Below are 27,205 nucleotides of genomic sequence, written 5' to 3'. Positions count from 1 at the left end.
ATTCAGTCTTCGCACTGCCAGACCCACTTGCTGAGCGCCGCCCTCCGCGGGATAGATCACTGGTTCCCAAGGGAGAAGACGAATGGGGAAGAGGGAAGAGGGGGTGGGCAGGGGTGTAGAGGGAGGGGTCAGCACGAAGATCCCGCCCACTTTTTCAGAAGACACATCCCACCGGGGAACCTACACCGCGTAGGAACTGAGACAGCTTCAGCTTTCCGAATAGATAGAGATAACACACATCTCCATCTTACCACCCTGAGCTCTGCGGTACGAACCAGTCATTCCTCCTTTGTCGCCCGGGCCTCACGGCACACCGAAGTGGGTATTTACTCTGACTTATAGACACGGAAACGGAGTACCGTAGAGAAACGGCGACTTCCCCAAAGTTGTACACATTCTTAGCAGCAGGTGCTGACTTCAACATTGGACTGCTTCCATTTCTCGGAGGAGTCCCGATTGCCAACGGTGTCAAACCCAAATTCTTCGCCCCCCACCTGTTCCGTCCCGTCGTATTCCCAGTTATTTCCTCTAGGAACACGCGTCCATAGCGCCAACCCGCGGGCTCCTGGACGGCCAACTCAGACACTCGGAGTGCCCCTCCTCCCGGCGGGACGCCGGGCTCTCCCTGGCATCGCCAGAGTTCTCGGTTCGCAGGACTGTGTGCGGCTGGGCCCGGCACAGGTTGGTGCAGCCGGTGAGTGGCGGTCGGCTGGAAAGGATGGGCTCTCCAGCAGGACTTCTCAGTCCCCGGAGGGGCCAGCCGCGCGGGTAGCTGGGGTCATGGGGGCGGAGACCCGCTCGGGCCCTTTAAGGAGGAGCGCGGGGCGCGGCCCAGGTGAGGGGCGGGCCCGCCGGGCGGATCTGCGCTGCGCGCCGGCGCCGGCCCGGGAGCCGGATTTGGAGCGCTCGGCGCCGGCGGGGCCGCAGGGGGCGGCGCGGCGGAGCCTCCAGTGGCCTCGGACGCTCCTCCTAGCCCGCGGCCGCCGCCCGTCTCCGCCTGTGCCTCCAGCTCCTTCGCCCCGGCCCGGCCGGCCGCCACTTCCGGCCGCTCACCTGGGACGCGCTCACCTGCCTCCGGGCGCCTGGGCACCGGGATGAAGGACCGGCTGGAGCAGCTGAAGGCCGTGAGTCCCGCCGCACCCGGGAACTGGCGGGCCGGGGGCTGCAGCTGCGCGGGAGAGGGCCTTCCCCTTGCTCCCCACATCGGGGCTAGAGGGCCCCCCCGCGCGAGGCCTGAGCTCCCCGAGCTCCAGCCGCATCTGTCCCCTTTCCGCACCTCCCTCTCCTCCTCTTCGGGGTCATGTGCCGGTGATTCATCCCTGGGCTGCGATTTCCATGGATGCCAGCAGCTCTCTCCCCCCGCCCCCGTCCCTCCCCCAAGCTGGACAGTGTCACTCCAGAGCTGGGGTCCGCAGGTGGGGGCTGCCTGAGCCCAGTGGGGTTCTCTGTGAGGTCAGGGGTCACCTCCGCCTGCCTGCTACTGCCTGGCACTATGCCCAGGGGCAGCCTCCTCCTACCCTCCCTTCTTGTCTCCCTGGGCGGGGGGGGGGGGGGGGGGCGTCGAATCGGGCTGCCCCTCCCCCCAGGAGCAGCTCAGAGTTCCTGGGTGACCTCCTGAGCTGTGAGCTTGTCACGTGCCAGGATGGGCCCCGCTCCTCGCCATTCCGAGGTCTATAATTATTAATTTCTCCCTCATCCTCGGGACAGCTGAGCAAAGGATCCAAAGGTAGACCGCCTCCGGTCCTACTGCACAAAAGCTGTAAAACCTCAGGCTACTTACTCTTCTGAGCGTCTGTTTCCTTATCTGTCGAGTGAGGATGATCATACCTTAGAGATTTGTTATGATATCAAATGACATAATGGGGCTCGATATGGAGAATTGTTAAAGCGTGGGTTTTTGAGTCACTGACTCATTCAACAAATAATTACTGAGTACATTCTATGGGGCAGGCCCCGTGCTAAGCCCTGGGGATTGGGTGACACAGGCTCTGTCTTTACGGAGTTTTTAAATCTAGCCTTTGATAGATACAAAGCAGTCCCTCTGCCTGGGAGCTTGTTAGGAGTGCGAAGCCTAGGTCCCCGCCTGGACCTACAAAATCAGTCTGATTACTCACGAATCTCCCCGGGTGATGCAAGACCACATTCAAGTTTGGGGAGCACAGGAATGGATAGAACTGGGCTTGCCTCCTGGCTACGCTGCTTACTCTGAGCCTAGTTTTGCCATCTGTAAAGCGTGTGGTTGTGGGGACTGAGAGTGTGAGAGAGCACGCAGAGCCCTTGTAAGGTGCAGAGCACAGGTAGGTTTAATAGATGGTAAATTATTATGCTGATAGCTAGCTGTCGAAGCTCTTTGGAAAAATGCGGGCCTCCTGCAAGTGTGAGGGACTGCTGGGATGGCGTTGCACTCTTCCCTTGTCTCTGGTGAGACCTTCATGGCCCTCTGGCCTTCTCTGCCTGCTGTGGGTCCCAGGGCTGCAGAGGAGGTGAGGGTGATGAGGAACAAGAGAAGCAGAAGGCACAGCCGCAGGGAGTGGGAGGGAGCCTCCCTGCCTCCCGCCTGCTTGCTGGCTCTCATCTGAGCCTCATAACACCCTGGTCGCGGACAGGGCAGATTTTATTGCCCCTATTTTTATACAAGAGGCAAGTAGCGCTCAACTTGGGTAGGAGGGGTGTCCCAGAGCTGGGCAGGGCGCAACCCGGGGAGGAACCCAGGCTCCTGGTGCTCTCCACTGGACTCTTTTCCTGAGGCGTGCTGGTTGGGGAGGCAGAAAGGAAAGGTCTTGAAGCTCTTCCTCTATCAGCCAGCACAGCCAGCAATCCTAAAACAGCGCAGGACTGAACAGCGGGCAGCGGCAACTCCCTTCCTTGTGTTAGGAAGTTCGTTTCCAGAGGAAGATAGCCCACAGCCTCTTTCAAGCCCACTGTCAACAAAAAGCAAAGAACTTTGAGTTCTGAGTTTCCTTGCCAGGAAAGCCAAGCAAGTCCCCTTGCTTCCCAGAGCCTCATTGTTACCCTCTGTCAAATGGAGCTTCATCCCTGGGGAAGGTCAAAGTCAGCCTGAAGGCTGTGTAGTTATGGGGTGCCGCCCTGGTGTTTTGGAGCAGGGGTTTGGCTGGTAGAGCTGTACAAAGAGGACCAGGCTGCAGGTTCGAAGGTTCTAATTGTCGCCTGGACACCGAATAGCTGCGTTCCTTCGTTTCCTTTGTATCCTTACCTCTCTGCTTCTCTGTTCCTCTTTTGTTAAACGAGAATTTTGGTTCATCTCGGAAGCCCCTCCTGGCAAATGTTCACGTCTTCTGTGAGGGCTGTTGTTCAAGTTTGCATGGATTTGGGTTTCTAGCCCACACCCCATCCCTGAACCCCTGCAGGGGAGAGATGCCTTCACTGCAGCAAGATAACCCCTCTCTGTTTCCTTTCATTGATAAAGGATGTTCGTTACCCTGCATGAAACCAGTTTCACACCGAGCAATCCTGTGCAATCTCTGTGGCATCTTTCTAAACCTTGGGGGAGGCGAGATGAGAGCTGCCTCCAGGTAGTTGGAGGGCTGTCATGTGCAGGAGATTAGCTTTCCTCCTTGTAGGTAAAGGGAGAAGATTGAAGTTGATGGGTAGAACTCAGGACTCTGCACAAAAGCTTTGTCAGTAGTCAGAGCTGCCCAAGGATGGACTGGGCTGGCCAGAGAGGTTGTGAAGCCTCAAGCCTGGGGGTGAGGCAGGAAGCTTGCGGGAACATCGAACGTTGTAGGAATCTGAGCAGCTCTTTGAGGGCTGGGGGGCAAACAAAAAGATTTCAAGCCCTTACCCACCCTGATGATGTGTGGATGCTTTGTTGTCTGTGAGCCTGTGCTAGGCACCGTGAGGCTCTGGGGTCTCTAGGACCGAAGTCTCAGTTGTGCCCATAAAGTGGGTCATCGTACTTTCCCCATAGGGCCATCGTGGAAGTTGAATGAGATAATCCGAGATAATCACCTGCCATAGGACACGTGAGTTCCCCAACTTGACCTTCTGGGAGCCGCATCCACACTGAGGGGGCATACCTCCAGAGGCCAGGGTCACAGACCTGACTCATCCCTTGCCCTCCTCTTCCTGGTAGGCTTAGTCAGCAGCCTGCTTTGCCAGAGAGTAGGACCGGCTTGCCAGGATGCGTACCCCCAGCACGTCTCACAAGGCAGTTCTTGCTGATTTCTCACTAGTCGAATTTTGGGTCTGCTGAGTCCAAGCCAATTCCTGTCCCGGCTCTCTTTTCATTCAGCAAACATTCACCGACCACCTACAGTGGCCCAAGCACCTGTGAAAGGTACTGGGCTATACTGGTGATTACCACCTGTTCCTGGATGTTCTTACGAAGTTCACAGAGAGGGAGACCCACAAGAAGCAGAAAATGATGATACCATCCTTGTGGTGGAAGCCACCGTGGAAAGACCCCGTTGATGGGCCTCCGGGGACAAGGCACTAGAGAGTGGGGGGGTGCTTCCCCGAAGGGATGCTTGAGCTCAGGTCCTGTTAAGACCAAGTCCCATCTCTTCAAGGAACGTAGAGTCTCCTGAGAGGCGAGGATCCGGGATTTTCTCAGCCACTCTCCCATTAGTGAGTGCTTCACTTCTTCACCACGATCAGTGCTTTGGGACTTCTATGTTCTGGGAATGCTCCTCCTCATCCTTCTGGACCTCTTCCTGCTGAACATCATGTTAGGCAGAATTAGGTCACAAAGTCCAGGTCTTAAAGAGTAAATGGTCATGTATGAAAAAAAAAACCCAAATCAAAGGTAAGTAATGATAGCAGTGATGTAGGAAATAGAGGTCAAGGACTTTGGACCTCTGGAGGACTAGAAATAACTTGGGGTACACCAGGCCCTCCGAAGCCAGTGCCCATAGGGACACACTAATGAAATCAACCATGTGGGGCTCTCAAGGCCAGACTAACTCTTTATTCTTTCTGTTCTGTCTTGTGTCTTCCTGCATCCCCAAGGGCTCCTTGGCCTCCTGCTGCATTTGACATTCTGGGGTCTCCGTAGGACCAGAGGTCCCGATGATAAGGGTTTGAGGGTACCCCCCCTCAGAAGCATGGGGCTGTACTTCCCTTTAAAGCTTACTTTGTTCAGTAAATATATATTGAACTCCTACTGTGTGCCAGGTGCTTTGGCTCATAACCAAATCCTAACATCCTGACTTGAGAATCTCTTCATTGAGATTCAACTTAAGAACCTTCTCATTGAGATTCTGTCCTTTAGTGATAAGATTTCTTACTGGTCAGTGATTTCTTCCTGGGAGGATTCACCCCATGGTAGAGCAGTTTAGCTGGAGCAGACAGGAGGCCCAGCTGAGATGAGTGACAGTGGATTGAGTAGGGATTACGGACTCATCAGCCAGAGGCCAGAAGGGAAAATGCTTGGTGGAGAGAAGGGGATTAGATTTATTTTTGTTCCTGGGAGTGAGCGGGAGGCTGGGGCCTGGCAGGAGCCGGGGGGGAAATGCTGGTTTGTGTCATGCTCTCTCCCCTCCCCTCCTGTCAAAATTCCTACCTATCTTCCAAAACACATTCTTTATACTTACCCTAACTGCAGCCTAGATACTCTCCCTCCAGTCCAGCTGCCCATATGAGCTGTATTCCTTTGTAGCAAATGCCTTTCTCCTATTGGGTCAGTGGAGTTTTTGTCACCACAGAGCAGGCTTGAAACCACCTTCATTTGTTTTTTCGTGAGTTGGACTCTCTGTCTCCTAGCTCCTGTTGTCTTTAAGATTGATGATTCTAGGGGTGCCTGGCTTGCTGGGACTCTAGGGCAGATGACTCTTGATCTCAGATTGTGGGTTTGAGCCCCACATTGGGTATAGAGATGACTTAAAAATAAAATCTTAACAATCAATAATTCTCTTCCTTGTCACCATGTCATCAGCTGCTGTAAAAATGATCATTTATTGGGCAGCTACTTACTATCTGACAGGACTTGTGTTAGGTACCTTACAGACATTGTCTCTAACCCTTTCAACCCTGCAAGGCAAGGTGGTGTTTTATATTATTCCCATTTCACAGGTCAGGAGATTGAGACTCAGGTTTGGTTGACATTCCAGCTGGGAAATGTTGGGATCAAGAATTGAACATGTCTGTCTGGCTTTTTTCGATCTCCCTGCACCATATTTGATCCTCTCCCCAACTACACTGCACTGCACACCTCTTGACGCAGCGGCAGAGAGGGTATTGCTGTGGGACCCCAGCGCCTAGCACTCTGCATGGTGGTTATCCAGCAAACATTTGTGTATTGATGAATCCACAGCTTGGCCCTTACACATCCCTTACTCATCCTTATGGCTTTGGCTTCCCTCAGGGAGCCCATGACTTTGCTAATGGAGCCGGAGGTCACTGGTTCTATCCTCAAGGACAAGGATGGATGAGTTCCAAGGCTCCTAGCTGTTCCTAAACCCTTAGCCCAGTTCATCATGGAGGGTGGCCCCATTTAGAAGGACAATGAAGGAGAAGATGTGGGTGCCACGGTGAAAATCTAGCTCACCCCATTTCTCCCCTGGCAAAGTCTTAGACATCAATGCTCTGTTCCAGTGTCACCGCAGGGCAGCCTCCACACCCTGAGCGGGCAGCATTTCCGATACCTCAAACTCTTTATTCTTTTTGGTGGGTAACAGCGGGGACCTAGTGTGTGTCGGAAGCTGCCTGCCCTGCGTGTGTGCTGACTGGGGGAGCACTGACCACACGGCCCACAGCAGGGAAGGCTGCAGACCACGCTGCAGACCTCCAGTGAATGAATGGAGACAGTCTGCAAATGAGCTGACTTGGATTCTGGAGTCCCCGAGGGGTTGTACATGCAGCTACCTGGATCTCAGGCCTCTGCAGCTTCCTCCTGTCACCAGTGTCCCCAGTCTCCACGGTCAGGTCAGCCGGTTTTCCGGCAGTGGGCCATTTCCATGGCAGTGTTCCCCTGTGGGCACTGTGAGTGCAGTTCAACCTAAAGGAGATTAGGGGAACAGCCGCTCTCGGGGGATGCTTAGCTGTCTGGGGTATGGCAGCGTAGTGTGGCATTGGGCTTGCTTTATTAAAAAATAAACTTGTAACTTTGGACTAATTTTAGATTTACAGAAAAATTACAAAGACAGTACAGAGAGCCCCTGTCTACCTGCACCTGGTTTCCTCCCTTGATGACACCTTCCATTATGATGGTACATTTGCCAAAACTCAGGAACCAGTACTGGCCTGTTAACTCACTGAACTCCAGACTTTATTTGGATTCCACTCATTTCCCCACGAATGTCCCGTTCTCTGATCTGGGATCCAATCCCGGACAGCACATGGCAGTTAGGTGTCCTGCTTCCTTCACCTTCCCTGGCCTGCGATGGTTTCTCCATCGTTCCTTGTTTTCCACAGCCTGGTCAGTATGGCTTGTGTGTTTTCATGCCTTGGAAGTGTATTTCCGGAGGCCAGTGCTGCATGCTGCCGCTGGGGTGCGGTGGCTGTTGGGAGATGTCGTTCCATGTGGTTGAGAGCAAGGGCTCTCCTAGCTCAGGCACTCACCATCTGTGCCTTCTTGGGCAGGTTGCTTGGCATCTTTATGCTTTCATTTTCTCAGCTGCAAGACGGGGAGGGTCCCCAGAAGATCGTTGTAGAGATTAAATGGTAAATGTAAAGTGCATGTCTTAGAAGAATCCTCAGCCCGTGGGGAGTGCTGGGTAGATGGTACCTCATGTAACTAATAGTGAAGTGTTCTAGAAGGATCATGATGGGGAGGGGGCTTGTGGGACAGGAGCTGAAAGGAAGTGTTGAGCAGAAGGCTGGGGATGAGTAGAGAGGAAGATGTTATTGGTTCCTCCATTCTGTGCCCTTGAGAACGGGATGCTGGGGGGTGTTGAGAGGCGGGGTGTGGAGGGAGAGGAAGTCAGAAAAGAGTGAAGACAGGATGGAGTAGTGGGGGAAGAGCTAGAAGCGGATCTGAACTCTCCAGGGGGAAGCAGAAGATACTCTCTCAGTCTCTTTGAATGGCTCCTGGGACGTGAGAGCATGCAGGAAAAGGGGTGGTTTTCTCACTCTGGTGGTCTTCCTGCAGGTATCCTGTGGGTAAATCCACTCATCTTTCAACATTTCCCCAAGGGATCACTTTTGCACACATTCCCTAATAGGCTTCTCTCCTCACCAGGAGGGAATCCCCCCTTGGATTCAGGCGAGGTTGGGCCCCCCGTCTTCTCCTGGGTATGTGATTCCTTAAGTGCTGTCCTCACTCACCACGTGGGGTTGTAAAGACCTGTGTGCCTCCCGTCAGAGCCAGTGAGGTCCTGGAGAGCAGGGGTGCTGAGTTTGATCTGTGCATCTCCAGTGTCTGTATTGGTGTCTGGCAAATGATGGTGTTCAGTAAATACCGTTGGCTGAATGAATGGATGGGACCTTGTAGTGGGAAAGAGAATGTGTGGATGTGGGGTTGGTTATGACACCCCATCGTCTCTCCAAGTTAATGCACTGTGAACCCAATGGATTGGACCAGGCAGGGTTCTGTCCTGCCTTTGTTCCATATTAGCCGTATGATTCTGGACGAATTAACCCCCCCCCCCCACAGATTCCTCATCTGTATAGACAACATCTACCCAGGACATTTTTCCCCCTGCCTTCTTTTCTTCGGGTGAACTTCCATCCCTTTTCACTGTTCTTCTCCGGACCTAGCTCAGGTCCTGAGGGGCAGAAACAGGTGGTAATTAACATGGCACTAGGGATGAAACTTTGATGAGTTTTGTATCCAACAAACGGAAAGCAGGATCTTTCCAAACACATGTAGAAGATTGAAAAATACTGGCCACGTACGAAGCCCTGAAGAAAATATGTCAGATTGCACAGAATATGAAATCCTTTAGGCCATGTTCCCTGACTATGACATAATAAAATTAACAGTACAGTAAACATCCTCCCCCACCCCCCGGGCTTACCCTCTTTGGAAATTAAAAAAAAACCTTTCTAAATAACTCTTGGATTAAGAAGAAACCAAAAAGGAAATGACAAAATTATTTAGAGTGATAATAAGAGTAGTAAGTACCAAAATTTGCGAGAAAGTAGCAGAAGCAAAATTCAGAGACAGCTTTATTTCTTTAAATACATATTCCAGAAAAATGACTTCATTCAAATAAATGAGGTAAGTTTCATTTCACGCTGAGGGACCTGCTGTCCCCACCCGAACATTGGTATTAGAATCGCACCTTTGGTAGAAACTCTCTTCAGAGGAAATAGGCCCGGTTCTCTGCTTAGGTGGCATGGTCTCGGCCATTTACTATGGACCCAGCACTGCTCTCAACATTTCATGTGTATTAACTCATTTAATCCTCACAGCAGTTCTGTGAGCAGATTCTTCATGTTGCAAATGAGGAAACCCCACCACAGAGAGGTTCAGTAACTTGTTTAAGATCACACAGCTACTGAACAGCAGAGCTGGGTTCTCAACTTGGGCCTGTCAGATGCATCTGTGTCTCTATGTACATGCATAAGAGTCATAGGATTTACGTGCATAGGTAACTTTAAAAAAAAATTATTTCTTTTAGAGAGAGAGAGAGAGAGCAGGGGGGAGGGGCAGAGGGAGAGGGAGAGAGAACGTCCCGAGCAGACTCTGCACTAAGCGTGGAGCCCAACATGGGGCTCAACCTCACGACCCTGAGATCATGACCTGAGCCGAAACCAAGAGGCAGCTTAACTGACTGAGCCCCCCAGGCTCCCCGTCCTGGTAACTTTTTCATTCATGCACATAGATTAATCCAGTTTCATTTTACTGACCTTGCAGCATCCCCTAAAATTAGTGAGGGTGTGTCAGGAGCCGGAGTGGGAAGGACATCTCCAGAGAGAGTGTGGAGGGTAAGAACCGGGGCTCCAGCCCCGCAGACCTGCTTTGGGGCCCTCATACTGCCCACTTACTAGCCAAAGCACCATGGACGCGGTATTTAGCCTGATTGAGAGGTTGCCTCATCAGTCAATGGAGAGAATAATATTTGTCCCTGAGAGGTTGATGTGAGAATGAAGTCATGTATTTGGAACCACAAGAGTGTCAGTGACAAAATACATACTACATAAGAGTAGTGTTGTCATGGCAGAATGTGTGGAGTGGGGCCATCACGGACTTCGTCTCTTGTTCAGTTGTCCACAGACTCGCTGGCCTTGGGCTAGTCTGGTCATGGGCTTATTCCTCAGTTCTTCATTTTCGAAACAGGGCCAGGGTTGGCCTCAACTTGTCCATCCAGGAGGCATCTTGAAAGTAAAAGTGTGAGGCTCACTAGGCTGTTGTTTGAGGCTGATGCCTTTTGATTCATCTGACAGGGTGCGTTCAGCAGAAAGGGAAGCGTCCCCTCTGGGAGGGTTTCACCGGAGGAGAAAACAGGGTGGGAGGGAAGATGGCTGTTGGAGAAGGGCCATCAGCCTCCGTAAGTGGGGAGCACAAGAGCACCGAGTACCTGTTGAGAGCTGACACGCTTGCTCAGAATTTCTGGCTCTTTTAATTGAAGAAGAGGGACTGGAAAGACCAGATGTTGGGCAGTGTGTCGTGGGTGTGTGTATGTGTGTTTGGAATCCTTGTCAGTGGTGGTGTTTGTCTCTGGGAATCTGTAGACCCTCATTCCAGAGGGAGGCAGCTGGGGTGGGGGCAGCAGGGACAAGAAAAGTCATATACCATTGTCTCTGCATTTATCGGGAGAGAATCTGGGCTTATGAAGGGGAGTGTGTAGCTCCCACGCAAAGACTGTTCCCCCGTGGGGAGGAGGAAGTGTACGAATTTGTGCTCACCTGCTTGAGCCAGGAGGGCCCTGCTCCCCCCCCCCCGCCCCCACAATCCTTTAATACCCTGCTGTGGGACGTTAAGGACCAGATGTCCCTTCCTAGTCCCTTCCTATTCCGGACTGCTGGTGCCTTCCCCTCTGAGTATTTCCCTCACCCCGAAACATTCCTGAGAGCTCCCGGGCCTTCTGGCTTGTCCTGGGACCCTCTTGCCTTCCTGAGGCCTGGCCGCTGTGGCAAGGAGGGAATCTGTGATTTCTTCATTTGGGGCGGCTCCCTTTTTCTTTCTTTGTCCCTTCCTTTGTCTTGCTGCTCTGATTTGTATATTTTTTTTTAACATTTTTAAATTGAAGTATAGTCGAAATGCAGTGTTACTTAGTTTCAGGTGTACACCACAGTGACTTGACAACTCTGTATGTTACGCAGAGCTCACCACGGCAAGTGTAGTTACTGTCTGTCACCTTATAGCGCTATCACAGTAGGGACCATATTCCCTGTGTCGTAACTTTCATCCCTATGGCTTCTTTATTTTATAACTGGAAGTTTGTACCTGGAAGGAGTAAGGGGATTTCTTTCTCTGTCTCTGTTCTCTAGAAGGCATCCATTTGTTGAGGCCTGTGGTTTCCTGGCTAGCTAAGCTTGCTGGTTTGCTTGCTTACTTGTCTCCTTTTCTCTTCCTTTCTTTTTTGACTTCAGGACTCTTTCTTTAAGTGAAATGTTACATTCAGCCCCGGTGTATAAAGCAGATAAAAGGGAAGCTGTGCAGATTTAAGAGTAGGGAAGGGCCCGCTGGCTTGACTCCCCCTCCCTGGCTTCCCTGGCCGCTTTGGGAGGGACATGTCGAGTGTCCTGGGGTTCCACAAAGCCGTACTGGAAAGCTAAGCTCCTTACTTGGTGAGAAAACCCAGGCTTAATGAGACAAGTGCCCAGCTGCTCTCCATGGTTCCTGGTGGCTCCGGGCGATAGGCTGCTTTGGGAAGGGGCACTGGAATAACAAGGGCGTCGGACAGACAACTCAGGCTTGAGCCTAGACTCTGCAAAGCTGGGGGACCCCGGGGAACTTAGAACGTCCATGACTTGCAGGTCCTCAACTATGAAACATAGACAGGGCTCGCTGACAGGGCGAACGTGAAGCAGCCAGGGTGTCTGGTCGGGGCTCTACGGGTGGCAAATGTTTTTATTAAAGAAGCTAACGAGGGGGACCCAAGTCAAATAGACTAAGGTTGACAGAGAAGGCAGTTAGTGTGGAGTGAGAGGAATGAGAGCTTCGGCCCCCGCACATTGTGCTCTGGGCCCCTGAACTCTTCCCACTCTGCAGAGAGAAGGTCGTGGTCACAGCTCCCTCTCGGGGCCCGTTTGGGTGGCAGGGATGGGTGACAGACTCAGCGCTGCGCCCTGGCAGATCTCCCATCTCCTGGGGGGTTGTGGCCGGGGGCAGCAGGAGGTTGGGCCTGGGGGAGGGGAAGGAAGTGGCCGGGCTCGTGGTTCTCAGAGTTTCTGCTGCGGCCCCATGTTGCAGTTCCTGCTACGTTTCTGTTACCACACGCCTTGATTCTTTGATAAAGATGCTGAAGTTCTTTTCTGGCCTGTGCTCAGTCATGTGGGCTGAAGAGAAAGGGTGCTTCGTGCTTTCCCTGCCCTTGGGCTCACCAAGCCTCAGCCCGGAGAGCCTGGCTGTGTCAGAAGGGATGAGGGGGTCTCTCTGGGATCAGTTAGATCCCCCAGTGCAGAAGCCTGGTGGGAGTCCCCATGTCCCGAGACTCCGGATAGATAACCCGTGATGACGGCCTCTTGCTTGGATTCTCCGATTGGACTAAAGCATGTGCTGTTGTCATTGATGTTGTTAATTTTTGGAAGTGGTGCAGCACAGTGGGAGAGACTCTGCATGGGAAGATGGGAATCAAGAAACCCTGGTGCTATTCCTGGCGGTGTCCGGAACTCAGTGTTTGGCTGTGGGCCTTGATTTGCCCATCTCTCAGTGAGCGAATTTGATGATAGAATCTGTAAGGTTGCATTCAACTCTAAAAGTCCTGTATCTTTTTTTTTTTCCCTTTCCTGTTTAAAGGTACTTAGATCCAGGTTAAAGCTATAGAGAAGTTGGCTAGATCTTCTACATGGCCACGTTTTTGAGTTGTAACTACGTGCTGTCCATTGCCTAAGGAACTTTAAAGTATTATTAAATCCTCACAAAAGCATTGGTGGGCACTATTATTCCTATTTTGTAGATAAGGAAACTGAGGCTCAGACATGTTAAACCAGTTGTGTAAGGCTCCGTGACCGGTATATGATGAAGTGAGTTATGGAACCCACGTTGTCATGATGCTCTGGAGCCGACCTTACGGTCCTAGCCATTAGCGTGAGGACTTCCTAGAAGGAGGAGAACTCACTCTTTTAGACACCGTGTCTTTACGGCGAGGTGATAGGGAAACTGACATTTATTAGGCACTGGTGTGTGCCCAGTATTGTGCTAGAAACCTTCCGTATGTGGTGTCTTCCGACGTCCATAAGTGTCGTAAGGTGTGTGGTAATATAGTAAGTGGTAACAACAGGTCTTAGACCTAGGTTGTGAGTTTCCAGACTTCTCTTTTCCTGGTTCACACATTCTGTCACTGAAGATGGAGCAGGCTGCCCCCCTAGAGCCTGCTCCAAGCTAAGAGGTGACGTCTCGGATTGGGGAGGGGGCACCCTGTACAAATTCCAGGGGTCTCAAAGATGTATGTCATGACGGACAGCTAGGTACCTTCCAGGACACAGTTGTTCCCAGCTTCCAGAAACTTCCCTCAGTCCATCCCAGGATGGTAGTCTCATCCCACTTCCAAGACATCTGTAGAGAGGAAACTCAACAAACACTTATTAACTCAACTTCCCAGAGGAAGCCTGGGCCCCTGTTTTCCAGGGAGGTTCACAGAGATCCTTCCCGGGACGTGGAGCCCTCTGGAGGCTGCCAAGAGGCCCATGTACTAATGATAGTTGATAAAAGGAGCACACTGTCTCCACTTTAGAAACTGCTGGCTCAATCCAGGCTGCCGTCTCTGCGGAGGCTAGTCGTTCATTCAGCTAAAATTGATTCCATTTCCCTTACATATCTAGCCCATGGTAAGTGCTGGGTGTATACATGGAATGAGTGACAAGAGCCAATTCCTCTGAAACGGATTTTTTTGAAACATTAGAAGAATACTGTTCAACTCATTGGAAGAGTGCTGGGAAGGTCGGTCTGTGGAGCCTGCTGGAAGCTGAGGGGCGACTTCGGGCTTCGGAAGAGTAGAGGCAAGGGTGGCTCTTCAAAACCAGCAGATATCTCTGTTGGGTGCTGCCACCCGCTGACTCAGCTCCATTCACTTTGCAATTCAAATTCCTCAGGGAGCTTGGGTCCAGATGGATCCACTTCACCCCCCCCCCCCCCCCCCCCCCCCGCACAATTCTGGGAAGGTTATCTACACAAAGGAAAGTGTTCTGGGCAGGCATTTACACTCAGAGTATCTGTTACAGTAGATAAGGCAACCCTGGCCTTCCAGGGGTTTATAGCCAGCGAGGGAAGATTGATAAGTAAAGGAATAATTAACAGTAGGCTGTGCTGGATGCTTTGGAAGGTTTGCACAGAATGCAGTGGGACCTTAGGGAGGTTTAAAATTTTGCAGGAGGGGGGAGTGTCAGGGAAGGCAGACAGAGGAGATGGTGTTGAGATTGAATTTTAAAGGCTAAGTAAAATTTTTCCAGCTGGTCCTTGTGTGACAGACAGTGAAGCGGATGAAAGAATGGAGTTGCAATTGTCTGGTCTGGAGAGCGCGTCCCAGAGTGAGGAGCGTGGGTGGGACGAGACCTTAACGGGGCCTCTGCGCTCTATTAGGCGTTGGGACTTTTAATCTGAGGAGATGAACAGAAGGAATGACTTTTTAGGAAGTCGATTCGGGGGTTGTAGCACTGCCCTCAAATTCAGTTTCTTTGAATGTGGCTGTTAAGTTTGGGTTGCTGGTGGTTCCAGACAAGCCAGAGAATGACATGATGGGGGAGCCAGTCAGAACAGACTCTTCCCATCATGGGAGTCTCAGATTTTAGTGGGAATTCCCAGTAATTCCATCCTCTGTTGAAGATGGGGTTGTGTGTTTTTGGGGGGGGGTGTTGGTAGCAGGCTTTCATGGCCTGTGGCATTCTGAGTGTTTGAGAGTGACACGTCTTGGTTTGGAAAGGCCACTGGAGGTCATGGAGAAGCAAGTGTAGGGGATTTCCCGCTCCCCACCTCTACTCCCAGGAACCCATTCTCCCTCTGTGCTTAGAAATGGTCAGTGTGTCGTGCGGCGCTGGGGAGAATGTAGAAACAGCTCAGGCCCTGGATGTTGGGTGGGAATGAAGGACTTGCTTTAGATAGCCATTTTGTGATTTTGCAGAGGAAGTGGAATGAGATCAAGAACGTGGGGTCCCCAGGGGCTGCCAGGGGCTGAGGGGAGAACTTCCTTTTCCTATAAACATGAGCTCTGACAGGGAACAACACACAGTGCTGTGTTTTTGCAATAGGTGGTTTATGAAAACAGGAAGATCTTTGCTCCTACTGTGAGGATTGGAAGCGAGTGCTGGGGAGGAACTGAGGCTAGAGACTGTTCTAATATAGATCTCTGGTAGGGCGGATCACGCATTTGAACACTCTGGGGAAGGGGCTAGGAACATGGGGTCCAAATCCAAAAGACAGGCTAGAATCTGCCTGTCTCCACATTTTAGCTGTGTGACTTTGGCCAAGTTATGCAACCTCTCTGTTTTAGGTTCTCCAACTGGAATGAGTCATAATACTGCCCCCACCACCCCCAACATCAACAACAATAACAAAACTTCGCATTTATTGAGTACTTACAGTATGCCAGGCACAGAGCAAACATGGTTTAGCTTCATTGTCTCATTTCTTAACCCCACCCCGTGAAGTAGGTAGTGCATTGTCAGCATTTTACAGATAAGGAAACCCGGGCACAGTGAGGTCAGTAGCTCCCCCCCCCCCCCCCCCGCCAAAAGTCAGTAAGCGGTGCAGCTAGGGTTTAAGTGCAGACAGCGTGAGGCTGGAGTTTAAGGCATTGCAGAGCTGTTCTGAGTTTTGAGGAGATTATGTATGTATAATGCTTAATATAGATGTAGCTCCGGGTAAGTATTTGGTACCGTTAGCTGCGCCTTGTGTTCTGAGCCTCACACTGCTCCTTTTTGTCTCTCACAGAAGCGGCTGACACAGGATGATGATGCCGATGAGGTGGAGATTGCTATTGACAACACAGCCTTCATGGATGAGTTCTTTGCTGAGGTAGGAGACCTTCCTGTGATGTTTTGTTTTTGTTTTTGTTTTTCCTGAATGTACATAAGGAAACACAGCCACTGTGTAAAGAATAAAACTTGGCTCTTTCAAGGGTAGCAGAGGACGGTCGGTCTTTTCCTGGGGTGGGGGCGGCCAGACCAAGAAGTTGCCCGGAGATTCTCTTCAATACATACTTGGGGGGAGGGTCTGGATTTTTAATCTTATTGAGAAAGTCAGCAGAGGGTAAGTTATATGTAAAGAGATGTTTTTAAAGTTTTATGCTGCATGACAACATTTTAATGATACCCTTTCTTGCCTAAATTATGTGATTTCAATACAGAATCAACCGTGGGGGTCACAGTCGTGAGTGTAAAAGAAAAAAAAATTATGTTTTTAGGCCCGTGATTCAGATAGATCCGATTTGTTGTTTCCAAAAATTCAGGCCCTTTGACTTAATTCTAGTGATAACTGAAACACTAAGAAACCACCAGTTTATTTTTTTGGAAGTTCAACAGGGGCAAAGATGGGTTGCCCCCATCGACAGACCCGCATAATCTTTGATCTGGAAGGTCCTTGTGGGGAGTGCCTCTGTTCGATGGTAAGTGGTGGAGTACAGTGTCAGGGGGCTCCAGTCTCAGCCCTGCTTCTTACCAGTGGTGGTTCCTTCACACGCTTGTTTTCCATATCTGTAAATGGGGACTGATACTATAATTCCCCTTAGGGTTATTATGAAGATTTCATGGAACAATGTTTGTAAAGCATTCAGTGTAGCATCTGACATGTATGTGCCTGATGGATGATCCTTCAAAACAAAAGCACGGGGGCGCCTGGGTGGCTCAGTCATTGGGCGTCTGCCTTCGGCTCAGGTCATGATCCCAGGGTCCTGGGATCTGGGATGAAGCCCCGCATCAGGCTCCCTGCTCCGCGGGAAGCCTGCTTCTCCCTCTCCCACTCCCCCTGCTTGTGTTCCCTCTCTGGCTGTCTCTCTCTCTCTGTAAAATAAATAAAATCTTAAAAAAAAAAAACAAAAACAAAAGCACGAAAAGTTCAGTCCCGGAAGTTTCTGCCATCATACTGTGTTTTTTTGTTGTTGTTTTTTTTAAATTTAGGCTTTTTATTTTTTTGGAAAGAAGACAAGAAGTGCCACATTCTTTCCCACAGGAAGAATGTGGGCACCTCCCATCTCTAGATCGTGGATGTGGAAAGTCGCCCTCTAGCTCTTGTCTAAATAGCTTGGTGGTTCATGGCAGGTCATCTGTGGGAGTCGTTAGTGGGTGGGAGCAAACTGCAGTGCGTGCTGGCCTGATTGGGAAGTTGGCTTGCACTTGCTCTGCAGTTCCCCACCCTCTCCCTGGGTGGGTCAGTCCTTCTGGTCGAGGAGTCACCGTGAGACCCTAGAGCACTTGAGTTTTGTGAGTCCAGGGCTGTCTCAGGTGTGGATCTTGGAAGGAAAATGCCTTTTCAGGGGTAGGGAGGACCCCTGTAGGTCCTATAGCTTGTTCTGATCTTGCCCTGGATAAGCAGATACATTAGAGAACTTCTTCCCTTAGATAAGGCAGCTTTGCCTGTAACTGTGCTTCACCTCTTCTAACCCAGTGCGAGGGTCCCTGAAGGGCAGTGTCCCTTGTGAAGTGGGAAGATGGTGGGCCTCCATGACGTGGTCTCAGTTCATCCTCAAGCATTTCGTAGCAGTTGACGTTGGTCCAGTCACTTAACGCCCCTGGCCTCTAATTCTGCTCTGGAAATTGGGAATGTCAGCACTTACCTTTCAAGGTCGTTGTGAGGATAACATGAGGATCACACATCCAGAAAGCGTTCTCTAAACAGAAAAGTGCTGGCTAGATCATAGTCATTTTTGGAGCCTTAACAAGAAAGACCTCGAGGGCTGCTTTTCTTTTTTGCTTTCTCCTTGTCAGATGCTTTTCTGTCATTTAGGAAAAATAAACCCAAGCCCTGTCATATTTAGGGTGGAGAAGGGTACTGCACGGTGGGGTGGAGAGAGAATCATCTTCGGAATTAAGTTCCTTATCTGCTACTAACTGTGATCTCGGGTACATTTCTTGACTTCCCTCAGTCTCTGTGAACTTGTCTGTGAAGTGGGGAGCAACATTAGTCACCTCGCAGATTTGTTGGGGAGTAAAGGAGCTGACACTCAAAAAGTGCTTTGTGTGGGCTTAGGTAAATGTCACTCCCCTGCTTTCCATCTGATGGGGCCCCGGGAGGGTAATGCTGCAGTGGGGCAGAGGTGGGGGAGGGGGTGAGGGTGGCCACGGGCGGTGGAAAGAGGCCACGCAGGCTCTGGCTCCCATGGGTCCTGGTCCGGATCTCAGCACTGCCCTGACCAGCGGTATAACTTTGGAAAAGTTGTTTTACTACCCTAAACCCCAGCTTCCTCTAAAGCAGGAATAGTGGTGTTACCTTCTGGATTTTGTAAATATAAACCGAGAACGTATGTGGATGTACGTAGCACAGCACCTGACGTACAGTAAGTATGTCTTCAGTCTGTTTGAACTGTCCTCACTGTTCCATTCCTGATGTGTTTGGGAATGTGGTCTGGAAATAGCCTTGAAAGTGGGATAAAGCAATTGCCAGGTAATGGGGTTTGGGGAAACGAGGGGGGCCCCCATATGTGGCTGGGCAACACAACGAGTGCATCCTGCAGGAATATAGCTAAACAGATTGCTTGGGAAGGCACTCTTGTGACACACCTTGTGTTTGGACTTGTTCCAACAAGCAGGTCACCCACGGCTGTTTGTCGAGGACCGAGTGTGTGAATCACAACCCCGTCAGAGAGGCATGTGCAAGGTGCAGGTGAAGTCACGGGACCAGGACGCTTTCCAAAATGTGCACTGCACTGTAAAACTCAAATGGTTTCTACATCTTCTCAGCTGTTACAGAAAGAAATTGGCCCTTGGGTCTCCGGGCCTTGGATGATTAAGCCAGGGGCTGGTAAATGATAAACCTCGGATTATTGTCTAATTTGTGCTTGTTTGTATTTTCTTTGCTCCGTTTGCTCAGTTGGCAGAGAGAACACATTTTCGGAGGAAGCGGACCTGCCTGAGAAGGCAGAAACATTAGGGGCTTATTCTTCTATATTCGTTCGTCCGTTCAACAGAATATACATGTGCTTACTGTCTTTCACACAGCGTGTTAAGGGCTGGGGCTCACAACATTCTGTGTGACAGGGTCCTTTGCCCTCTGGTGGCTCTTTGTCTGGTGAGTCACAATAACAGAAATGTCCACAGGTCCTAGGGGAGCACAGCAGGGGAGAGAGGAAGGTGAGAGAAGGCCCCGGTGGTTCTTAACTAGACCTGCCCCGCAGAGTCACCTGGGGAGCCTTTTGCCCATCCTCGTGCCTTGTTCAGAGGGCCTGGAATGGCTTCGACTTTCAGATTTTTGGGATGATTCTTTGGCCTCTCCAGTTATGAACCGCTGCAAAGTGACGGGGAGCCTTTGAAGGTGTTAAGCAAGGAAATGCTGAGATCAGGGTGTGTTTTAGGAAAATCGTTCTGGTGGCAGTTTGTGGAGGGCGGGAAAGGCCAGCAATGGAGAGACTAGGCAATTGGCTGGTGCAGTAGCTCATGGGAAGGAGGATGGGAGCTCTGACCCGCATCTGGGACCCTGGCAGCGGCATGGCGTGTCATCTAGGGGTGCTTTTGAGTAACTGTGGCTTAAGCAATCAAGGTAGGTAATCATTTCCCATGTGAAGAAGTCTGCATTGAGGGTGGTGCAGTGGGTTGGAGGAGGTGGGGTTCTAGGTCAGTGTCTCTGTGATCCTCTTGGCTTTTCCCTTGGGATTGGGAGATAGAGTCTGTTCTGATTACCTGTTGCCAAATGACAAATCACTCCAACAGTTAGGGTGTCAAAACAACCAGTTTGTAATGCCGACAGATTCTGTGGATTAGGAATTCAGGCACAGGGAACAGCGGGGGTGGGTGATTTTTTTGCTCCACAATTTCTGGGCACTTCGTTGGGAAGACTTAGACAGCTGTACACTGGAACCTTATAGAGACTTCTTTATTCAAACGTCTGATGACTTAGGGGAAATCTCCGTAGAGACCATCAGTTGGAGCGCCTCTACCCGACCCGTTTCTGTGGCTTGGGTTTCTTAGCCTGGCCAACTCAGGATCATCGGGGTATTACGTGGAGGCTCAGGGCTCCAGCGCAAGGTTCCAGCTCTGGAAGTCATATGGCACATCCCTTCTGTACTCTGATGTCAAAGTAGTCACAGGCCTGTCAGGTTCACAAGAGCAGTGCATAGATACCCCTCTCAGTGGGAGGACCGTTAAAGAATCGGTGCCATGTTTTAAGACTTCCAGAGCCACAGCTCCATGTGACACCACCGTGTATGATCATCGCAAGAAGTCAGAAAGGGGGAAGCCAGAGAAGTCCTCAGATCCTTTTATCAGGCGAGAAAACCTCCCCAGTCCTCCAAGTTGACTTCCCTTTGTGGCCCATTGACCAACAGTGGATCACGTGGTCACAGCCACTCAGCTGGGAGGGACACCGGGGAAGTGAGTACTTCGCAAAGGGACAGCGTTGCCAGGGTTGACAGAGAACTGATCCTGATTCATCGCCTGGGGCTGACAACATTGCTGCCCAAACAAAATCAGAGTTCTGTTCCCAAGAAAGGGCGAGGGCCAGGGGATGGCTATTTGGTGCATCAAAGTGCTCGTCACAGATGGTGAGCAAATACGTTTAAAAAATGCTTCATACTCATTTTGTCCTATGGGGAATTAAAATATACACGAACTTATTAAAGGCTCTGAGATGTCCCGTAATAAAGAAACCTGCTTAACTTGCTTGTCTGAGCATTTATTTTTTCCACAGAGCGCTTTCTGATGTGTAACTTCTGTTAGCAAGGGTGAATGAGGACATTTCAGAAAATGCTATTATAAAGTTTTTCGTGTTTTTTTTTTTTTTCTTTTGTGGGGTCGGGGGAAGTGTTCTTTTTTATTTTTTTTAAGATTTTATTTATTAGAGAGAGAGAGAGAGAGACAGAGAGAGTGAGAGAGAGCACAAGACGGGGTAGAGGCAGAGGGAGAAGCAGACTCCCCGCTGAGCAGGGAGCGTGATGTGGGACACGATCCCGGGACTCCGGAATCATGACCTGAGCTGAAGGCCTAACCAACTGAGCCACCCAGGTACCCCAGGGGGAAGTGTTTTAAGAAAAAACTCTGTGAGGCTGTTTCGCAGTTCCACTGGTGTATGAAGCTTACTTATCTCCCGAAGTTACTTGTATTCACTTATTTACTCTTTCAACAGACTTAGACCGAGTGACGCCCTGTGCTTGGCCAGTGATGGCTGTGAGGTAGTGCAACTGGAAAGAGGTCACTGAGTCAGGGCTGGGACAGGCGAGAGTGCAGGGCGTGTGTGCCGGGGGCTGTGGCGCCTCGCAGGGCGGAGCGATGCCTACTTAGAGGAACTGGAAGCAGAGGCATTTCTGCGGAGGCTTGAGTTTTGTTAAAACTAAGAACCTCGGAATGAATGTAGCATGGAAACCTCAGCATGGAGTCAAAGCTAGCAGGTTAAGGATTCTTTAGTTCCTTCTCCAGGTGGAATCTTTGGGTGAGTCGGTGAGCGGGGCAGTGCCTTGTCCTCTCCTGTCACGTGCCCGTTTGCTCTCAGGGCCGTCCCCTGCCCTTTCTGGGCTCCGCTCCGTACTGCAGGGCACTCACTTCCCAGGTTCCCTTGCGCACTGGCTTTGGTGTGTCTGACCCGGGGAGGCACTGGCAGAAGACTCGAGGAGGAGGGAAGGGAGGGAAGAGGTCGTGGTTTCCCTCCCCAGACATGTCTCCTCCATGGCCTCAACTGTCGCTGGGTAGACCCTGCCTCCAAGCGTTCTGCTGGGCCACTCCACCATGCTCTGGCTCCCATCAGAGGGGGCCTGGCCCTGGGCTCTGGTGACCCTGCTGTTGGGAATTTCCAGAGTGCCTCACCATCCTCTGTTTGGCTTCTTAGCTCTTCCATCCTGGAGGAAAGAACCCCTGCACTCTGTTATTTCGGCTGAAATAACTAGATAGATTTTTGTTTTCCTGACCAAATTTTGAGTGATGCAAAACCCGAATGTACTTAATTGATTTGAGATTATTATCTAAGAATACTAGTTTTCATTGGTCAGTGTAACTCTGAGGTTGCTCCTTTCTTTTCATTCATGAAAGGGGAGTTCCACTAGTTTATCACTAGTCTTGATAAAACCCCTGACAGACTTGACTTCTGTTGCTTGGACTGAGACCTCTCTGGTCCTTCTAGTCAGTGTGTGTTTTCCAAAGCAAAGAAGCAAACAAATCAAAGAGGACTTGACTGAGAATGTGTAATACAGGGACTATTTTGGATTCTCCTCGTTTTGGGGAATAGTCAAGGTGTATGAACTGTGAAAAGGAGTCATTTTTTTGACCCTTACAATCCCATTACTTTGCCACCGGAAGGGGGTGGCACATAATAAATATGAAGGAATTAATTAATACCTAACTAGAGGTACAGAGTATGTGGCAGCTTAGGGGAGGCAGAGACTCGTTAAGTAGAATGGACAAAGCCTTCCACCCTACCCCGTGGCAACCCACCACTTCTCCAAAGTAGGACTTTCTCTGTTTCCCATTATCTAATTAGATTCTACTGGCTACTTAGGTCCAGAAGGAGGTGACCATCCATGCCTTGAAAATAACTCCTCCTTTTAGTTAGATGGTGGTGATTAGTATAATCTGGTAATCATAATGGGTTCCCTGAGGCAGCACCCAACGTGAAGAGTGATTGACCTGCTGTCATTCTTGATTTTCTTGGGTGGCTGCTGACAACATCACAGGGCATTTTGTTAACGTTGGGGATTGCTGCGAGGTGTAGATGAGACGTGCTTGTGAAGGCAAGCAGAGCACCTGGCACGTAATAAACGGGCAGTAATTGCTGGCTGTTCCTGGATTTCTCATCATTTCATTTTGTGAGCATGTACTTTGCGTTAAGTGTTTGACATGCATTATCTCTTCTAATCCCCACAAAAACTCTAGGAAGTGGGAAATATGAAAATCCTCGTTTCACAGAAAAGGGAACCAGGGCTGGGTGTGTGTGGGGGGGGTGAGTGGATTGTTCAAGATCATAAAACTGCTGGGACGTGAAGCTGAAAGTTGAGCCTGGCCTGTTTGATTCGTAACATTTTCTTTTTCTTTTCTTTTCTTTTTTTTTATTAACATATAATGTATTATTTGTTTCAGAGGTACAGGTCTGTGATTCATCAGTCTCACACAACTCACAGCGCTCACCACAGCCCATACCCTCGCCAGTGTCCATCAGATTCTTAACATTTTCCCAACTGTACTATTTGAATGGCCACATTACTGACAAGTCATTGAAAAATACATTTTATTATTTTATTTTATTTTAAAGATTGATTTATTTGACAGAGAGAGAGAGGAGGGGCAGAGGGAGAGTCTTTAAGCAGACTCCCCACTGAGTGCAGAGGCCGACATGGGGCTCAATCTCGTGACCCTATGATCACGACATGAGCTGAAATCAAGAGTCGGATGCTTAATAAAGCCACTAGTTGCCCCAAAAAATACATTTTGAAAAGTAACATACAATAAGCAGGCATTGAGGATGTACTGGCTGCAAGTTTAGCATGGTGATTAAAAAAATACAACTTTCAGATTCGTTCTTTCAATCAGCAACGATTCTCGAGCACTCTTGGTGTATGAAGCTCTCTGTAGGGAGCCTTGGTTAGAGGAGGAAGGAATAGGCACCTGATCTCAGCAAACGGCCACTGAGCCAGGCCTCACAAAACGGAGTGGAACACGAGCATTAACATGACACAAGCTGAATACCCAGGGACGTGGGAGAGAAGATCCAGGAGCCTCCCATCGGCGGTTCTTGCACTTTTATACCTGGTTCAGGAGACAGGATTTGGTGTCTAACAGATGCCCCGTTTTGCCTCTTCCTGCAGCATGGCCTGGAGTGAGTGCCTGTTCTGTGAGCCACAGTATTCTCAGGCACAAAAAGGATCTGATGAGGATGACCTCACAGAAGTGTCAGCTTGTTTCTGACACGTGTATTTGTTAAATCAATTCAGTTCTTAAATATATTCTTGTATAAGGTAATGTCAGGACATTTAGAACAACTCCCAACAAACACAAATGGCCCCTGAGCTTTTAGATTCAGCCTTCATACTAGGTTCGTACCCTCCCCCGCCCTGCCCTCCCCATGAGTCTTTGCTTATCTGGCACATGCACGAAAGAGAATTAATTGCATGCAGCTGCCACCATGAAATACCCAGAAAGTCACTTTGGAGGAAAACCACACTTCTAAGAAAAAAGAAAGACACAGAGTTCAAAAAAGAACGCTCTGTGATCGGCCAGTTGCCCGTCCTGAAGTCCTAGATGGGTCCTGTGATTATTTGGTGAATTGACAAAGTTCCTGGATTACTAAATCAGAATCCCTGAAATGCCTCCAAGTGGTGAGGTTGATGAGGACAGAGGAAACAGGGCAGCCAGCCTGCACTGGGCGGAGGATGGAGGAGGTGGGAGTGGGAGCCTGTGCTCCCTGGGCTCGGAAGTCTCACAGGAAGGCTGAGGGTGCAGCACGTAGGGCTCTGCCCTTCCATCCACAGGGTCAGATAGGCCATCTACCATCCAGTCTCCGGATGTCTGGAGTGACTCTGGACTTGAGGCCCAGCAGCTAACAGCTTCCTATCTCATCTTTCTATCATTGACCAAAGTTCGGATCAGGATGTTCTTCGCTTTATGAAATAATATTCCAGAATATATTTTCTGAGACATCCAATCTGTTGAACATGGAACATCTAAGACCTTAAGATGTGTTAAGATATGTGAAACCTATTTTTTAAATTTTATTTTATTATGTTATGTTCGTCACTATACAATACATCATTAGTTTTTGCTGTGGTGATCCACGCTTCATTGTTTTCGTATAACACCCAGTGTTCTATGCAGTATGTGCCCTTCTTAATACCCATCACCGGGCTAACCCATCCCCCCACCCCCCTTCCATCTAAAACTCTCAGTTTCTTGGAGTCCATAGTCTCTCATATTTCCTCTCCCCCTCCGATTCCTCCACCTTCATTTTACCCTTCCTTCTCCAAATGTCCTCCGTGTTATTCCTTATGTTCCACAAATAAGTGAAACCATATGGTAATTGACTTTCTCTGCTCGACTTTTCCCTTAGCATAATCTCCTCCGGTCCCATCCATGTTGATGTAAAAGTTGGGTGTTCATCCTTTCTGATGGCTGAGTAATATTCCATTGTATGTATGGACCGCATCTTCTTTATCTGTTCATCTGTTGAAGGGCATCTCTGCCCTTTCCACAGTTTGGCTATTGCAGACATTGCTGCTATGAACATTGGGGTGCATATGACCCTTCTTTTCACTACGTCTGTGTCTTTGGGGTAAATACCCAGTAGTGCAATTGCTGAGTCATAGGGTAGCTCTATTTTTAATTTTTGGAGGAACCTCCACACTGTTTTCCAAAGTGGCTGTACCAACTTGCATTCCCACCAAGAGGGTTCCCCTTTCTCCACAACCTCTCCAACACTTGTTGTTTCTTGCCCTGTCCATTTTTGCCATTCTAACTGGTGTAAGGTGGTATCTCAATGTGGTTTGATTTGAATTTCCCTGATGGCTAATGATGATGAACATTTTTTCATGGGTCTGTTAGCCATTTGTATGTCTTCTTCAGAGAAGTGTCTGTTCATGTCTTCTGCCCATTTTTTGACTTGATTATTTGTTTTTTGGGTGTTGAGTTTGAGAACTTCTTTATAGATCTTGGATACCAGCCCTTTACCTGTAGTGTCATTTGCAAATATCTTCTCCCATTCTGTGGTTTGCCTCCTTGTTTTGTTGACTGTTTCCTTTGCTGTGCAGAAGGTTTTTATCTCGATGAAGTCCCAAAAGTTCATTTTTGCTAGCTTTTGGTGATGTGTCTTGAAAGAAGTTTCTGTGGCCTATGTCAAAGAGGTTATTGCCTATGTTCTCCTCTAGGGTTTTGATGGATTCCTCTCTCTCATCGAGGTCTTTCATCCACTTTGAGTTTATCTTCGTGTATGGTGTTAGAGAATGGTCGAGTTTCATTCTTCTGCAAGTGGCTGTCCAATTTTCCCAGCACCATTTATTGAAGAGACTGTCTTTTCCCATTGCATATTTTTTCCTGCTTTGTCAAAGATTATTTGACCATAGAGTTAAGGGTCCATATCTGGGCTCTCTATTCTGCTCCATTGGTCTATGTGTCTGTTTTTGTGCCAGTACCATGTTGTCTTGATGATCACCGTCTTTGTAATATAGTTTGAAATCGGGCAACGTGATGCCCCCAGCTTTGTTTTTCTTTTTCAACATTTCCTTGGTGATTCGGGGTCTTTTCTGATTCCATACAAATTTTAGGATTGTTTGTTCCAGCACTTTGAAAAATGTCATTGGAATTTTGATCGGGTTGGCATTGAAGGTATAGATTGCTCTGGGCAGCATAGACATTTTAACAATGTTTATTCTTCCGATCCATGAGCATGGAATGTTTTTCCATCTTTTTGTCTACTTCAGTTTCTTTCATGAGTGTTCTGTAGTCCTAGAGTATAGATCCTTTACCTCTTTGGTTAGGTTTATTCCGAGGTATCTTATGGTTTTTGGTGCTATTGTCAATGGAATCGTTTCTCTAATTTCTCTTTCTACAGTTGCATTGTTAGTGTATAAGAAAGCAACCGATTTTGTGCATTGATTTTGTATCCTACCACATAACTGAATTGCTGTATGAATTTTAGTAATTTGGGGGTGGAATCTTTTGGGTTTTCCACATAAAGTATCATGTCGTCTGCAAAAAGAGAGAGTTTGACTTCTTCTTTGCCAATTTGAATACCTTTTATCTCCTTTTGTTGTCTGATTGCTATTGCTAGGATTTCTAGTACTATGCTGAACAATAGTGGCGAGAGTGGACATCCTTGATGTGTTCCTGATCTTAAGGGAAAGACTCTCAGCTTTTCCCCATTGAGGATAATATTCGCTGTGGGTTTTTCATAGATGGATTTTATGAACTTGAGGAATGTTCCCTCTATCCCTATACTCTGAAGAGTTTTAATCAGGAAAGGGTGCTGTATTTTGTCAAATGCTTTTTCTGCATCAGTTGAGAGGACCATATGGTTCTTCTCCCTCCTCTTATTAATGTGTTGTATCACACTGATTGATTTGTGAATGCTGAACCACGCTTC

General features: G+C 49.3%; 1 protein-coding gene across 3 annotated transcripts in view; it reads left to right on the top strand.

Annotated features, from left to right (window-relative positions):
• Window positions 1–204: 204 nt before the first annotated feature.
• Window positions 205–27,205, top strand: part of STX3 (syntaxin 3) — a 42,721-nt gene continuing 15,720 nt past the window's right edge. The window contains exons 1-2 of one of the 3 annotated variants that reach the window (XM_088017811.1): window positions 205–694; window positions 15,935–16,018. In XM_088017811.1, coding sequence (XP_087873937.1) covers window positions 15,998–16,018 — 21 coding nt within the window. In that variant the 5' untranslated portion in view covers window positions 205–694; window positions 15,935–15,997. Of the gene's footprint in view, window positions 695–897; window positions 1,125–15,760; window positions 15,831–15,934; window positions 16,019–27,205 lie in introns of those variants that run through there. The other 2 variants (XM_088017810.1, XM_088017812.1) reach the window with 2 other exon arrangements.

The sequence above is a fragment of the Eumetopias jubatus genome, unplaced genomic scaffold (genome assembly GCF_037043125.1).
Source record: "Eumetopias jubatus isolate StellerSeaLion01/CBP00866 unplaced genomic scaffold, mEumJub1_p1.0 scaffold_13, whole genome shotgun sequence".
Lineage (NCBI taxonomy): Eukaryota > Metazoa > Chordata > Mammalia > Carnivora > Otariidae > Eumetopias > Eumetopias jubatus.
The sequence above is the reverse complement of the archived record's forward strand: the minus strand, read 5'-3'. Positions and strand labels throughout refer to the sequence as shown.